The sequence below is a fragment of the Camelus dromedarius genome, chromosome 6 (genome assembly GCF_036321535.1).
Source record: "Camelus dromedarius isolate mCamDro1 chromosome 6, mCamDro1.pat, whole genome shotgun sequence".
Classification (NCBI taxonomy): domain Eukaryota; kingdom Metazoa; phylum Chordata; class Mammalia; order Artiodactyla; family Camelidae; genus Camelus; species Camelus dromedarius.
This window is the reverse complement of record NC_087441.1, coordinates 76,150,924-76,168,058: the sequence shown is the minus strand read 5'-3', so window position 1 is coordinate 76,168,058 and position 17,135 is coordinate 76,150,924. Positions and strand designations below refer to the sequence as shown.

At 42.2% G+C, this 17,135-nt stretch overlaps 1 protein-coding gene across 49 annotated transcripts in view; it reads right to left on the bottom strand.

The window, feature by feature from the left end:
• The window catches only part of RIMS1 (regulating synaptic membrane exocytosis 1), a 450,375-nt gene extending 449,931 nt beyond the window's left edge, over window positions 1-444 (bottom strand). For all 49 annotated transcript variants that reach the window (XM_064486964.1, XM_064486968.1, XM_064486969.1 and 46 more), the window contains exon 1: window positions 179-444. In XM_064486964.1, coding sequence (XP_064343034.1) covers window positions 179-342 — 164 coding nt within the window. In that variant the 5' untranslated portion in view covers window positions 343-444. The remainder of the gene's footprint in view (window positions 1-178) is intronic.
• Window positions 445-17,135: the final 16,691 nt, after the last annotated feature.

Here is a 17,135-nt window from a genome sequence, read left to right as displayed (position 1 = left end):
ACCTGGCCCCTGACCCTCCTCCGGTCCCAGCCCCGCGCCCCGGCCCCCGGGCGGGCGTCTCCGCCCGCACCCCGCACCCCGGCCCGCCCCTCCCCCACGCTCAGCCCGGAGGATGGGGCGAGCGAGCTGGGAATGGACCGACGGAGGATGGAGGCACGGCCGGCCGGGGCGGGCTTACTTGAGCATGGCTTCTTCTTTTTCCTCCTCCTCCTTCTGCCGGTCCATCACTGCCATGATGATGCTCCTCTCCTCCTCGGTCAGGTGGCTCAGGTCGGGCAGCTCGGGCATGGGGGGAGGCACCGTGGGTGGGCGAGGACCGCGAGGCCCCACGGCCGAAGACATCTTCGTGGCCTGCCAGCCCCTCGCTGGCCCTCGGGCTCGGGCTCACCTCTCGGGTCCACGCCCGGCAGCTGCGCCCCCGCTTCCCGTCACAGCGCAGCCCTCCCGGAGGCGGCAGCGGCGGCGGCGGCGGCGGCGGCGGCGGCGGCGGGGGAGCCGGGGAGAGCGCCAGCCCGGGCTCGCATGGTGCTTCGCCTCCACCCAGCCCCGGATGCGATGCTGCCTTTGTTTTGGCGGCCCCGGCGAGGCTCGGGCGGCCCAGCAGCCTCCCGCAGCCTAGCCTCGGCCGGCGGGGGCGGGCGGGCGGGCGGCGCGGGCTCGCGGGCCGGGGGCGGGGCCGGGGCCGCTTGGCCACCGAGGATGCTCCGGGGCTGGCGAGGGCGAGGTGGGGTGGCGGTGAGGCGGAGTCTCCGCGGCTCCCGCCCGGTGATGCCGCGGCTCTCGCAGACACAGCCGCCAGCACCCAGCCCCGGAGCCGCTCCGCCCACGGGCACCCACCCGCCCCCTCCCCGGGTCCCAGCCCCGCGCGCCCGGCCGCTCCCCCCGCGCTCGCCGACGTGCGCGCCACATCGCTCCGGCCCAGGGTACCCCTCACCCGTGAGTCATCCTCCCTCTCCCGCTGCCTCGTCTCCGGCAGGCATTCTCCCCAGCCCTGCTTTTCCCCGGGATGCATTAATCATCATCATCATCCTCGCGACCATCTTCATCCTGGAGCAGTCATATTATGTGAGCGCCCACAGTGTTCTGAATAGGAAGAAACACCCTCTGCAAGCATTTTTTTTTCCTCCCTTCTATCACATCTTTCTCATTTACTAGTCGAGTGTTCATAGGCACCACGGTGCGATTTTTAAGATAAATTTGATACACACACCCCTCCAACAGCCCAGATTTTCTAGGTTCATTGTATGCAGTGTTTTTCTTGACCCATTCTCAGTAGGACTGTTCTGCAATTTATCCGAATCGCACCCCCTCCCCGATGCCCCACGCCAAGGCAACTCTTTAATTTGTCCTTTTAGGCTCTAGGTAGCCCATTCCATCGCATAACCGCACTTCTCTGGTGCTTGCAAATGGATTATCTACTCTAATTCCTCTAATGATGCTCACTGTCGTCACGTACTCACTTCTTTGCTTCTGTAGGTACTTCTCAAGAAACCGATCCCAGATAAGAAAAACATCCCAGCTCAGCCTATTGTAAGAAGCTTCTGCTCAATGCCCGGCCCAATGATAAGCATTAAGGATGAGCTTCTCTTGCTGATAAAGACAAAATTAAACAGTGATTTCAAAATAGTTAATGTTACCGGCTTTGAACCTGGAGACTGAATTTTGTTAAGATATTTATAAAAGAATCAATAGAGAGAAGGGTTCAAGCTGAACAATTTTTCTTAGCAATGGTAATGGGAGAATTGATACGTTACTCTCCTGCGGAATCCTTTCTATAATTCCAGAAGGGATCTAGCACTAGTACTTTTTTCCCTCCAAGTGTAAATTTGTTAATAGAGAAGAAGATGAGGATATTTACAAATTCCAAAAAATCCTGAAATCTTCAACTTTAAAAAACGTTAGAGTTTAATGACTTGATCTCCCACTGAATGCAAGTGTTGCTTTACATGGACACACCCATTTGGATAATCTCAGTAATAATCTCACTACCTCTTAATTTTATCCCTATGTCTAAATCCCTCTTATACCCGAAGATCTTTCAACTATTTGAGACGGCCTTCAATCCATCTACAGTTTTATCCAGAGTAAACCTTCCCAGTTTATCCAACCAGCACCCATGTTGCGTGATTTCAAAGTCTGGCCGTTCTGGTCACCTGCCTTTGGACACACTCGGTTTTTTTTCATTAAGAACAGTGTCTGGCACTTAGTAAGTGCTTTGTAATTATTATTTTTATTTGCACAACTTAACCTCGGTCTAGCTTTTCGGTAGCCATGTCACTTATGAAGATATCGCTGAAATAAATACATAGTCCACTAAAGTTTCCAGTCCTTTTTTATAAGTGCTGCTGCCTTGCCAGAATTCCTCTTTCCTCTAATTAAGCATTTGATTAAAAACACTCTAATCAGCATCTTCTCTTCATTAAAAATAAATGGTACTTATTTCTCTTAGACCAGCATATATTCAGGAGGGGGAAAACGAGTTTGAATCCTGGCTCTACCAGTGATTTGATGCTCTTGGCCAAATCCACCTCTCCTCGCTGAACCTCTGTTTCTTCATCTGCAAAGGGGATAAAGATGTTTTCCTCAAAATAGAAGAGGGCTATTAAATGAGGAGACATATTTGAAGCATCTGGCTACGTGCCTAACACTTCCCAGTTCTCTGTTTCTTATTCCTTGCTCTCTCAAAGAGACGTATTAGGCCATCGCTCCATGATTCATTCACAGAGGGGAGTAGAGGTATAGCTGACAAATTCATTCTATCAAATGCCTGTATCTCTGCAGGTCAGTGTGGGGATGCAAGGCCCTTATCCTCAAAAGTTTACAATCAAGTTGGTCCTTACGAAATTCTTCTGAGATACAAATAAAGGAATAAGTCTTCAGTAGATATTAGAACTACATGAATAAAGTTCTTGAAGGCGGGGGCCTAGTGAGCAATTAATAGGGTTGTTTTCATCTCCTAGGCTTGCTGTGCCAAAGTCCCCCAGTCTGGGTGGCTTAACAACAGAAATTTATTTTCTCATGGTTCTGGAGGCTAGAAACCCACAGTCAAGGTGCTGGCAGGATTAATTTTTCCCGAGGCTTCTCTCCTTGGCCACCTTCCTGCTGTGTCCTCACACGGCCTTCTCTCTGAGCACACCCATCCCTGGTATCGCTCCCTCTACTCACAAGGACATCATTCCTGTTGGGTTAAGGCCCTACCCTAATGACCTCATTTAATCTTAATCACCTCTTTGAAGGTCCTACTTCCACATATAGTCATATTCTAAGGTACTAAAGATTAGGCCTTTAATATACGACTTTTGGTGAGGGGGAGGGGAATTCAGTCCATTACAAGTGGATTCCATTTACTAGAATTACTTTGGGAAGAGGTGACTGATGTGTATTATCTAGATGATTGAATGAAAAGAAGTCTGGTCTCAATCATCTTTATGTTCATAACTCCTTCCTTGCTGCTCGGTAAGTATTTGTAAAATCAGTGAGTGAATCAGTGGATGAAGGCATGAACAAGTTGACCAGTCAATTAGTAGGTGCCAGGGTGTATCCATTGGTGTCTCCCCTTCTGCCAGAAATGTCATCCATCATGGAGGGGTTCAAATCCAAGGGAAGTGTACTTCTACAAATTTTCCTCCAGAGAAACAATTTATCCACACGTAGATAAGCAAGCCAACATCCAAAGTTGGCCCACCAGCATGCGTGGCACAGGTGATCAGTTCCTGAGGATGCGCTACCAAAAATGTCCAGTAAACTTAGATTTAGAGCACACTTCCCTCTTAGAAATTCACAAGGCATCTTCACAAATAAAAAATGCTGAGAAACAACTATTTACTGCAGTAATGAAGTCGGTTTTACTTGGTCTGGTGGGCATTTCCCAAATGTATTTGGACTATAATAGAACTACACACTTGCCCCCATCACCTCCCCATGGAGAAAATACGCTGTAGACAAGCCTTGGGGAAAATCCTGACTTACAAGCGTGGTACCCAGAGATGTTATCAAGAGAGACCATGAAACTTTTCATGGGATACTCCTCGCCCAACCAATGATGCCTGTAGAAAAATGTCTTAAATCTCTCTTTGAAAGATGTGTATCAGATGCCCTTCATGTCAACTTGATGTTATGTTCAGTACTAGTCAGAAGTGATGACTTAGACAAAGATTCTCTAAGGTAAGTTTCTTAACTCTTCTTTCCACAGATACTTTCCAATCATTCCTCAAAATTAAGACAAAAATTGGACATCACTGTTAACTACTAATTAACTTAATAACTATGATTATCACTTCAAACTGGAAAAATCATTGAAATGGGGTCAAGTTCAAATCCTTACTCTATGATGTGACAGATGTAGTGGGTTTAATACTGTCTCTTCCCCCAAACTTCATGTCTACTCAGAACCTCAGAATGTGACGGTGTTTGGAAATGGCTTTTTACCATGAAATTAGTTAACGTGAGATCAGATTCTATTAGGATGGGTGCTAAATCCAGTGACTAGCATCCTTATGAGAGAGGAGAAGGCACAGACACATAGAAGAAGGCCATAGGGAGACCCGGAGAGACACAAACAGAAGGCATTGTGGGAACAGAGGCAGAGGAGGGAGTGACACTGGACCCAGACCAAGGGACCCTGGGAGCCACCAGAACCAGAAGAGGCAGGACGAATTCTCCTCTGGAGATGTCAGAGGAGCATGGTCCTGCCGACACCTGAATTTTGGACTTCTAGCCTCTGCAGCTGTGAGAGACTAAATTTCTGTTGTTTCCAGCAGTGGTGCAGTGTGGGTACCTTGTCACACAAGCCTTAGAAAGCTAATACAATATTTACATTAGTTTAGGTGAAGGCAGCCTCCCTGAGCCTTATCTGTTCATCTGCAAAATGGAAATAAGAAGACCTGCCTTCCAGGGTTTTGATAAGGTTGAAAGCTTAGTGCTTGGGTGATGGGAGGGAATGATGCATATAATAAGGTAATGGCCCTGGAGGGGGGTGGAAAGTATGACCTGTGAGTCAAACACAGCCCAAAGCCTGTTTTTGTGAATAAAGTTTTATTGGAACACAGTCATTCATGAACACCAATTTGTGTACAACTTAGAGCTGCCTTCATGCTGCCATGGTTGAGGAGAAGGAACAGAGACCATCCTGCCAACCCTAAAACATTTACTCTCTGCCTCGTCACAGGAAAAGGGGTGTCACCCTCGGCTCCAGGGGCTCACAGTGATGTTGGAGGAAAGAGGTATAAACAGAGAAACACACAAGATTCTTCTGCAGTGGGAAGGCACCCTCTGGTTGGAGGACATTAACGTGGCTAGGACTGTGTGGTGTAGCTGTAGTATGAGTGGAGAACAGTGGACACAGAGATGTGCTTGGCAAGTAGAACCTAAAACCTGCTGACAGATGAGATGTGAGGGAGTGATGATGAGAGGAAATCAGTGCCGATTCCTGTTTGGGGCTCAGCAGTAATTCATCTCAGAGGTTAAGGACAAAGTACGAGTTAATTTCTACTCCAAGGAATAAGCAAGCAGCACTTTAGTGTTTTCAAGATTCTGCACAACTCAAGTTGTAATTATTTAAGGGTTTTTAATTTCTGGAAAATTTGGAAATAAATCAGGAAGATCTTCAACAACTATTGAGATGCTATCTTGCCTAGCCAGTGAATTACAATCATAGAGCTTTGATTTTAGTTACCACCACATCCACCTATATATTATTCACTGCCGTTTTCATGGGCACTGCCATGACCTGTTGCACAAGAATGGTTTACATACGAGCTGACCGTATTTCCTGGTTAATCCAGGGCCATCTGAGTTTGTGCCTGTTATACTGACATTATTATCAATAGCATCTCCTTTCACTTATAAGTGTCCTAGTTTGGATGACAAGTTTTATGGTCACCCTATTTATGCATAGTTATAGTAACTTGCAAAAATAGCGTCTTTCTGGCTTCAAAGAACATTTGGCTCTCAAGTGATTTCCTTCAAAGTATTTGGCTGAAACTGGATATCAGATTTTGGCTCACATTCAACCAAATACCTATTTTAATTTGATTTTTGGGAAGGTTCCACTAGTATCATTTATTTTGGGAGGAATTTAACCTGCGGGGATGTCTTTGTCTTTGGGCCTAGAAGAAGAGGCATCATTCTGTTCTCTTCCTGTGGGTCACGCCAATCTTGGATAGACTTCTCCCAAGCAATTACTGTTCTTAACTGTTCTTTCTTTGAGATATTTATTTTCAGTGCTTGTCTCCCTATCAAAAATCAGAGTTCATGGCCTCTTCTGCTGAATTCTTCTGAAACTGATCATCTTCCATATTAGTCAAACATAGAATGCTTAATTGGTAATGTTTGAGAATGATTTCTCCACATTCTGTTCTCTTCCAATTTCTTCCTTTGCATTGAGTAACTTCTTGAGAATTCTTCAGTTCTGATTGTATGTGGGGTGAAGAGTCTCCTTCTTAGGTGTCTGAACTATTTATTACCTTTATTCTTCTAAGAGTGCCTTCTGAGAGTTTTTAGTGATTGGGTTGGAGTGCTAAGTCTCAACACCATCATCCCCTCTGTGCAAGTGAGATCCTCCTCCATTTATGATGATCAATCTCTTTACTAAAATGGATGATGAATTGAATTGACTAAAAATAAATGTGAACTATTACCTACCTACAAAGCTAAAAACATCTTAAGTGGAAAATAGATTTGGAAAATAATTTCTAAGACTGGAACATTTTATAGGCACTAAAAATTTAACAATTTGAAAAATACTTTTGCTAGATTTGGCATTTTTCAATTGTATTTTTGTTAAAATGATATTTTATTAAGTCAGAGAGTCCTCAAAGATCAGATTTCAACAAGCACGCCTTCCTAGAATGCTTTGACTTGATCCCAACTCCTGAGACTGTTTCCTGGTGAGATCTTGCCTATTTTCCTATTTTCCACTCCCAGATCTGAGATGAACAATTCAACCCCGCTCAAGCCAGCCCTGGATAAGACACTTGCTTTGTTCCATGATGCTGCAGCCCCTGCAGGCAAGTGAGACACATGAGAGAAGAATACTGGCACCTGACTCCTTATTCTGGCGCTAATGACCCCTACAGAATGAAAGAGGTCGAGTCATCTTCCTGAGCTTAAATTTCCTTATGTGTAAAATGGAGACAGTTATATCTCCTTTGAATATCCCCAGCCACTTTATAATAGCAATAACACTCACTGAGCATGTGATGTGTTCCTGTCTGGGGCTAAATGTTCTTACATGCTTTATCACATTTACTCCTGTCACCAGTAGGCAGGTACTATGACCACCTTTGGGGCACAATTTAGCATGACTCATGTAGATCATGGTCCTTTCTCATTTTCTATGTGCCTCAAGATCAGACGTCGAGCTAGCATTTCCCCTGATCTCTCGAGTGCATGTTCCAGAATACTATTCTCCCTCCAACTTGTAACATTTCTTCTTTGGCTTATGCCACACCCTCCTTTCTCTTAGGGGTATTCTACCAGCCTCTTGATCACTCACTCTCGTTTACTTAAGACTTTAGAGCCCACCCTCTTCCTTTCCACCTGCGATCTGTGTTTGTGGAGAATGTCTTCAGCTTCCCCTGAATGACTCACCCAATATACCTCAACCTCTCCACATCCCAGTCTTCTCCAATCCACTCCATTCAGCATCCATTTCCATGGCCACTCTGTAAACTCCAGATACCCACAAAATATATCAGCATTTCCAATCTCTCCTCATTGATGACAATTGTCACCATCCCTGCATCTCTTTGGCAATTTGGAGACCTATCATCAACTGGCACCTTCTTCTCTCTCTTTTTGTTTCCATTTTAGCCTGACTTTAGTTTTACTTACCTTCATTTTAAGCTGTTATTCTATAATTTCTTCCTAAATAATCTAAGACTCAGATTTCCCCCAGCCACATTGTTGTCTCCCTCTCGCATATTGGGCAGAACATGATGACTTCTGTACACTTTCAGTCTTGCTCCCTGGTTCCTGCCTCTCCCCTGGATGTCTCTTCACCTTCTCTCTACCATGGTCAACTGCCCACTTTACTCAAGGTCAGTGGAACTCAGAGATTACAGAGCCTCAGCATCATGGTTACAATGCTCAAGAACCATTATAGTGAAGGGGCAACAAAGTCAGGGCTGTTGTCCCCTGGTTCTAACTCTTCCTTCCCTTCTCCACATGCACAGATTGTTCAGTGGGCTTATCAGTCTTCATCAAAATAATGGGAGGAGCCAAAGCAAATTGCCAAATATAAAGGAAGGAATTTAAACATAATGGTATATATGATTTTATTTTACCTCAAGAAAAAAACTGTCAAGCACTTAAATTCTTCCCAGTTCATTTCCCCATGGGAGTATCCATGTCACTTCTAAGTGTATTGCCCTGCCCTTGGGTCTGCTTCACTCTGGTTCTTCTCTCCTTCAAAATGTAGCAGCTCAAACCTCCACTCACCTTTCTACAAGCTGAATTTTATCTCTACTTTTAGTCATCCCTGGTCATCCCAACCCCCACTCCTTCAACTTTACATGTCCCAAGGAATCCAGGTAGATAGACCTTGTAATGCTTTGTGAAGTTAAAGAGTAACACATAATGTCTAATTATCCTTTGGTTAAGGGTACTGGAAGGTCAGGATGCTAAAGAAAGTAGCAAACCTAAAAACATTCATCCACCACACACACAGCTAAAATAAAAATCATGATAATACCAAATGCTGACAAAGATGCAGAGAAAATAGATCTCTCACACATTGCTGGTGGGAATGTAAAATGTTACAGTCACTTTGGAAAATAGTTTGGCAGTTTCTTATTATAAAACAAAACATACACTCATCATAAGACCCAACAATCACAGTCTTGAGCATTATTCCCAGAGAAATAAAAGCATATGTTCATACCAAAACCTATATACAAATGTTTATGGCAGCTTTGTTAATAATAGAAAAAACTGGGACAAACCCAAAAGTCCTTCTCTGTGTGAATGGTTAAAGAAACTAGTACATCCATACCTGTGGAATATTAAGCAATAAAAAGGAGTTAACTATTTCCTTTTTTAAAACTAAAGCATAGTTGATTTACAATGTTGTGTCAGTTTCTGGTGTACAACATAGTGATTCAGTTGTATATATATATATACATATATATATTTGCTTTCATATTCTTTTCCATTATAGGTTATTATAAGGTATTGAATATAGTTCCCTGTGCTGTACAGTAGGACCTTGTTGTTTATCTCTTTTATATATAGTAGTGTGTATCTGCTAATCCCAAACTCTTAATTTATCCCTCCCCTACAGTCCCCAAAAGAGTTGAGTATTGTATACATGCAACAACTTGAGAGGATCTGAAGGGAATTATGGTGAGTGAAAAGAGATAATTCCAAAAGGTCACATGTGGTATGGTTCCATTTTATAACATTCTAAATAATAATAAAATTATAGAGATGGAGAATAGTTTAGTGGTTGCCACAGGATAAGGGATAAGGATGAGGGAGTAGGATGGTTACAAACTACATGCACATACATACACACAAGGATATGAATACATATTAACAATATTGTACTGATGTCAGTTTCCTGGTTTTGATACTTTACTACAGTTATATAGTACATCATCACTGAGGGAGCTGGGTGATGGTGTGTGAGACACTGCTGTTTTTGCAATCTTCTGTGATACTATAAATATTTTGAAATAGAAGCTAGGAAAGCTGATGACAACCTTTATCTCATTCCTTATTTATCTCAAATGGTGCTCTCTTCTGCATCTATTATCTCACTCTTACAAACTGGTGGCTTTAGGGATTGATCCTAGCTTCAGGGTTGGGGATAAGTTGCTGAAGCCAAGGGGTAAACTTCCTTTTACTTTACCACCATGCATAGCATTACTTTGGCCACGGGGACCAGTTCAGGAGTTGGCATGTGGTCCTTCAATGGGTAGACTCATTTTATGGAGTTACATTGAAAAGAGTCCATCATTCTGTTCCGTGTTGGAACATACTTCATGCATACAATGTCTAAGTTATACATTTTATCTGCTCTCTGCTTTAGTACTACATCATATGTAATGACTATAGTCTAGAGACAGTGATACTGGTGGGGAAGGTATAGCTTAGGGGTAAAGTGTGTGCTTAGCATGCATGAGGTCCTGGGTTCAATCTCTAGTACCTCCATCAAAAAAGTAAGTAAGTAAATAAATAAACCTAATTGCCTCCCCACCAAACAAACAAAGAAAAGAAGACAAGGATCCCATTTCAAGATAAAGCTGAGTCATTATAGAATTATGGAATCATTGTATCATGAAATCCCTGGTCTCATTAAGTCATGAGGAATTCTAACATCCAGGACAACAGCATCTTCTCCATTTTCTTCAAGACTTAAGTTCTTACCTATTTTTCTCAATTCACCAGATTATCTTTCCATAGACTCTCTACTTCAGATACCTTGAATGTAGAACTCCCTTTTTGGGAAATTGAACCTACACTATAGTGGATATTGTCAAGTTTCACCGAGATCCCCGTTCAGAAGAGAAGTACCTGTTACCTCTCATGCCAGGAGTTTGGCTACTCACAGACCACAGTTGTGTCCTTTGACTAAGAAAGCCACCTCACCTTATGGCCCCTTCCTGGAGGAAGCCCCCATCCAATGCCTGCAAGAGCACACAGACCCAACCTGCTTCTTTGGCTTAAAAAGGGGGGACACCTTAACTTTAGAGATCCCTGTGCAGCTGGGGGCATTCTTTCTCAACTGTCTGGCAGTTCAGATTTCCCCCTACCCAAGCCATTCTTCTGTGCTCCCTCACAGGTGTTCTCAAAAGTACACCACAATAAACCTCTTGCACGCTAATCATAGAGTTTTCGAAGCTGTTTCCCTGGGAACCTGAACCACAACAGTTGCTATCAAAAGTGGTCCAAGAAAGCAGACTTAAAAATGGGATATGGTGCTGAGTCACTGCAGGCCAGCTGGCAATAAAGAGCCCATCAGTGGTGAATAGAATGCATATAGTCCCTGTCACTCAGCAACAATGCAATTGTTAACAATTTTTTTTTACTGGGAGTGAGCTGGGCTAAGACTCCAATGGACAGGATCACTCTGATGACTGTAATGTCCCTGGCATTAGAGAGATGTGACAGAAGTATAATCATAAAGATGATGGAATTGGACAGCTGCTGCTGGGTGAGACTGATTCACTGGATAAAGACATTGAATGACTGAGGGTGATTAATCAGCAATTAACGTTTAGATGTAAAAGTCAAAGGGCTTCCTTGGCAGCATATATGAAGCCTCATCCACTGTAGCTAGAGAATAGACAAAAAGATGATGTTCAGACCCAGGGCTCAATTATGAGAAATCCATGAGTGTTTGAATTCTCAACTCTGACAAGTCTACTGCATTGAAATCAGAGCCTGAACTGAAAAAAACTTGGATTTCTGAGCCAGATAGGCATCTGGATCTATGGACTTAGAAAGACTGGGCCAGAGGACCCTGAACTCTCTGAGTCAGCCCAAGTGGCCCACCCCTTTGTGTCAAATGCTAGGGCTAGCCCTTACTTGAAGATGGACGTAGTATCTCCTGTAAGATGTTACTTTGCCTCACTTCTTGGCCACCAGGCCAATAATAACTAGGTTTAAGTCACACTGTGACCCAGCTGGGGCCATACTGGGCCTGCTAAGAGAGAACAGGAAACTGGACTCTGAAGGTGCTACAGGATCTGGCCGACATGCACGGGAGGAGCTGAGGAAGTACACAGGGGACTGGATCCTGACTGTGCTTGATCAAGCAGGGCTGGAAATAAAAAGGTGGATAACAGAGAGTGTACTGACATGGATATGGAAATGCTTTCTCATGGTACAGGACAAAACACCCTGGCAAGAATTTTGGGAGGCAGTGATGACATATTCCTGGGATGGCTCCTTGAAACGTGGAGAAACACTAAGATTCCTGGAAGAGTTGTTCCCAAATGGATAAACACACTATATGAAGCAAGTGGATTCAAGCAACCAAAGAAGTACATCTCACTTTTGGACTGAGGTGAACATTTTCCATTAGTTTCTAAAATAAGAATGAACACTTGGATATCAGAACCTATCACTGATACTTTTTAGGATAAATATATCACATGAGTTGAAGTTTAGGTAAATTAGAAAAGTACACTTTGGAGAATATTTACTTGTATCAAGCAAAATTCTCAAACTGTTTGCCTAGACTACAGAAGCCTACATATTATTTTCTTGATAATGTTTTCAGACTCAGCACCTGAAAAATATAGTCGAATTTACTTAAATATCAGTATTTCCAAGACAGGAGCTGACATAGCTTTTTTTCTTTCAAATATTTATAATAATAGAATACATTTTTCTCATACTAGGAAATAAATCTCCCCCATCGTGATCCAAATATTTTCTAGGAACTATAAAGAAACTCATATTTTAATGCCAAAAAGAGTAGAGATAATTTTTACCCTTTCTACTTTGGTCATTCTCACATAGGACTTAATTAAAGTAGAATCATATGTTGAACACCAAATGCTGATAAATGTGATCATTTGGCCAAAGTCAAGTTGACCTGATGCACTGAAACTGATAACAGTACCTCGTCCTGGTACCATGTTCATGAGGAGAAACTGGAGTACTTTGCCAAGGTGCTGCTAATTGCCACCCTTTTACTGGTCATAGTAATCAACAACACTTTCCTTGGTGTAGTAACCAGTAGTCCCTGGCTTGATTGGATCAGCATGTACAGCAAGCCCGCGGTGACCACTGGGCAGATAATTTATGGTGGTAGTGAATGAAAGATTAAAAACTATACTGGGACATCCAGTTTCAGCTTTGCCATGTGAGGAACTTGGAAATTGTCACTCTTAACCTCACAACAAGAAAGAAAAAAAAAAAAAAAAAAACAGAGCAAACTGAAAGGTAACAACTTTCTTAGATCCATCAGAGAATTGAGGTCACAGAGCAAACTGTCACGCTGAAATTAGGAGACAGGAGAATATAGAGACTCAGCTGAGAATACAGCTTACTGGGATCAGAACTAGCAGCTGGAAGGAACACTGAAATGGCAATTTTGACAAATTACTGGAGACTGACTGTAGAGTAGTGTGAGAATGAGAAACTCCTGGAGCTGCAGTCGTAAGGGAATCCCCCAGGGTTCACCAATTTTACCTGAAGGAACCCCACCAGGTTCTCACAATGAGGAGCCAAGAAAAATCCTCTCATGCTCTAGAAGAGGGAGGGAGAAATAACCATTTGGAAATATACACTGGGTGTTCTCCATTACAAAGGGCTACCCTCCAGGGTAAAGAAGCACCTAGGGAGAAGCCTATTTATCCTGTCTTAGAAAATGTTATCCTTGCTGTCTCTCCTATGGGGAGGAGAGAAGTTAAGAAACACTTGTGAGGGCCACTGCCTAGGGAAACAGGCTCAGTAAAAGCCTGAGATTTAATGGTGATATTATAGAGCACACCCCCCACCTCCACAATTTATCAACAAATTAACAGAATTTCTGTATAATAAGAGTGGATTGCAATGCAAGAGCTTCAAGAAAATACCTTATTTAAGGAGAAGTTTCTAGGGAGGCCCAGAGATAAAAGAGGAGACTAAAACAAGGACCCTAGAAGATTTGAAACCTCTGACAGCTACAGCCGCAGAAAACATTAAACACAGCCTAACTCCTAGTCTGATTAACACAAAATCTCAAACTAGAGGTCTTTTACTTTGGTCCCCATTACCAATACGTGCTGTCTGCCTTTAACAAAAAGTTGCATATCACACTAAAAGGCAAGAAAGGAAGAAAATAAAAGCAACAAAGAACAAATGCAACTGGTAGAAAACAGATACAAATATGGTAGGTATTAATCTAACTGGGCCAATCTTTTTAAATGCAAATGATCTCAATATACCCAATAAGGACAGAAGATTCTCAGAGTGAATAAAAACAACACTCAACTATGTTGTCTATAAGAAATTCACTTTAAGTCTGGAGTCACATAGGTTACAGTAAAATAAATGAAAAAGATATGCAATTCTGACACTAATCAAAGAAATCTGTAGAAGTCATAGTAATTTCAGACAAAGGGAACTTCAGAGCAGGGAAATTTATCAGGGATAAAGAGGAGCATTACAAAATAATAAAGGGGTAAGTTCTCCAAGACTGCGTGAATCTAACATCAGAACATCAAATTATAACGCAGGAAACAGAACTTCAAGGAGAAATAGACCATCTGCTGATATAGTTGGAGAATTAAACACCCGTCTTTCCATAATTGATAGATCTAAGAGGCAGAAAATTAGTAAGGATACAGTTGAACTGAACAGCTCTATCAATCACCTTGATCAAACTGGCATTAAAGACCACACCCCCTTCAATTGTTTTGAATAGTTGTAGAAGGATAGGTATTAGCATTTTTCATATGTTGGTAGAACTCCCCTGATAAGCTGCCCAGTTTGGGACTTAAACTTCAGAGCTCTTGCATAAAGAAGAAAACCAACAACAAAACAAAAAGACAGTCTATGGACTAAGAGAAAATATTTGCAAATGATATGACTGAAAAGGGGTTCATATCTAAAATACATAAACAGCACATCCAACTCAATATCGAAAAAGCCAACAACCCAATCAAGAAATGGGCAGAAGACCCAAACAGACATTTTTCCAAAGAAGACATACACATGGCCAACAGGCACATGAAAGGGTGCTCAACATCACTATTAGAGAAATACAAATCAGAACTACAGTGAGGTATCAACTCAGACCTATCAGAATGGCTATCATCAGAAAGTCTACAAATAAATGTTGGTAGAGTATAGATAAAATGGGACCCTCTCGCACTGTTGGTAGGAATGTAAATTGGTACAGCCACTATGGAAAATGGTATAGCGGTTCCTCAAAAAACTAAAAATAGAACTGCCATGTGATCTAGCAATTTCACTCCTGGGTATATATATGGAAAATTGAAAACACTAATTTGAAAAGCTACATGCACCCCAATGTTCATAACAGCACTATTTATAATAGCCAAGATGTGGAAGCACCCAAACGTCCATCAACAGATGAATGGAAAACAAAATGGGATATACATATATACAGAGAGAGAGATAGAGAGAGATATAGGTACACATCATGGAATATTACCCAGTCATTAAAAGGAATGAAATTCTGTCATTTGCAACAATGTAGAAAATACTGTGCTCTGGTTAGAGCACTTATACATGATGTGTGCAAGTGTTACATGAATTTTGGAATATAACTTGGCTTATCTGCTGTAGTTGAAGATGAACATACCCTACAATCCTAGGTATCTGTAACACAGAAACTACTGAGTCTGCACCTGGAGGTGCAGAAATATTCTTAGGAGTACTCTCTGTAATAAAAAGGTATTAAATTTTTAAAAGGTATAAACAACATGAATGGCTTTGAAAGTAAAATGGTCCAATTGTAGTATATTCATACAATCAAGAACTATAGAGTAACTAAGACTAATGAATTACAGCTATATGCAATAATGCTGAGAAAGTAATACTGAACTAAAAGAACAACTCAGAGAATAATAAATATTATGCAAAATTAAGCAAACATGCAAAACTAAACAGTGTATTATTGTGGATAAATAGTTAGCAGATGAAGCATGAAAGACTAGCAGAAATCTTACGCTGCCAGAGGGCAGGACGTTAAGAAATATGACACAGAGAAAGGAAATTTCAAGAGTTAAGAGAAGAAATCAAAAATAAAGCCAAAATCACCTTCAGTGGTGGTGGACTTGGAAAACCAAGGAGAAGATGGACAGCAAAGGAAATGACATGAGTTCAAGACCTGTCATATTCTGTGTCTATTTTCACATTTATGTTTCATATCATTATTTTCTAAAATAAACCCTCCCCTACATGGAACCTAATCTAGTTAGTGTCCCCCAGTTAGAACACGTGGTGCCTTCTCCAGTTTTGCCTGTGTTCATGTAGCAACTTTCTTCCCGAGTGCCTTCTGTCCCTCCCCTTCATCCACAACATGCATCTTCTTCAAGGCAGAGCTGAAGTTTCACCTCGCACAGGAAGGTTTCCTGGGTCGTCCTCTGTTCTAAAGTGCTATAGACTTCTAGTCCATAAGACTATTTAGCACTTAATTATCTGCAGAGATGTAACCAATTACCTAGGAGACAGACTTCAATTTTAAACGTTCAGAATGAAACAAGGAATTTGGAAGCAAATAAGAAAAGACAGATGACTTGGAGAGAAAATAGCTGTCTTAAGAGCCATGTATACATGAGTTGTGTCACTTGAGCAGGTGTAACAGGGACTCTAAGTGTACTGAGAAGCCTTCTGGTCTCCCCAGAAGACACATATGGTTCACGAACTCTGTTCTCTAAAGTCCTGAAATAATGTGAACCGAAATCCTGCTTTGTTTCACTGTCTGACAACAAAACTACCCAGACTACTAAAAACCAACATCAAATTAGCATACTCCTCTGAAAAGCTTCCAATATCAAGAAGTAACTCAAGAGATCAACAACGCCACCATTATTCCAAAGGGAAAGACTTAGAGGAGAGGCTGTGTTAACTACATTTAATTTGAGGTTAAGTAACTTTGAATGGAAGGAATTTGGCTGAACTGCCTCTTGGACGAGAGGGGTTGGAAAAACAGTGATTCCTAAAGAAAAGGGGATATCTATGCAATATCATGGAATTAGAGGCACAGAACTTCAGGACCCTAATATGTCCAGCTCTGGGAGTTTGAGGTGAAACTCTAAATTATTCAGATTCAAAGTTTAGAGATTGTATATTGCTCTGAGACAGAGTCATTCCTAACTGAAGTATCCAAACCTCCATAATTCAGAGATCCCATGGGCTTATTTAATGATTTTTTTAGTTTTGGAAAAACTGTCCCAGGCCCTGATGGAATAGAAAACATCTGATGAGTCAATGGCTTAAAGTGAGTCAGCAAGGTGAGTTGCAGACCCCTGGACCGAGATGCCACCGTTCAGAAGTTGCCAGCAATGGTAGAGCTGGCCAGCTTCTGGGGGAGCAGGTGTTGAGAATGAAATAGAATGGGGCAGAGTGGAACTTCTTGGCTTGGTCTCTGCAGCTCACACACCTTGTCTGCGGTGCCGTGGGTCTTACAAGAACACGTAAAGGGGCCAGATTTAGCCTGCAAGTCATACTTT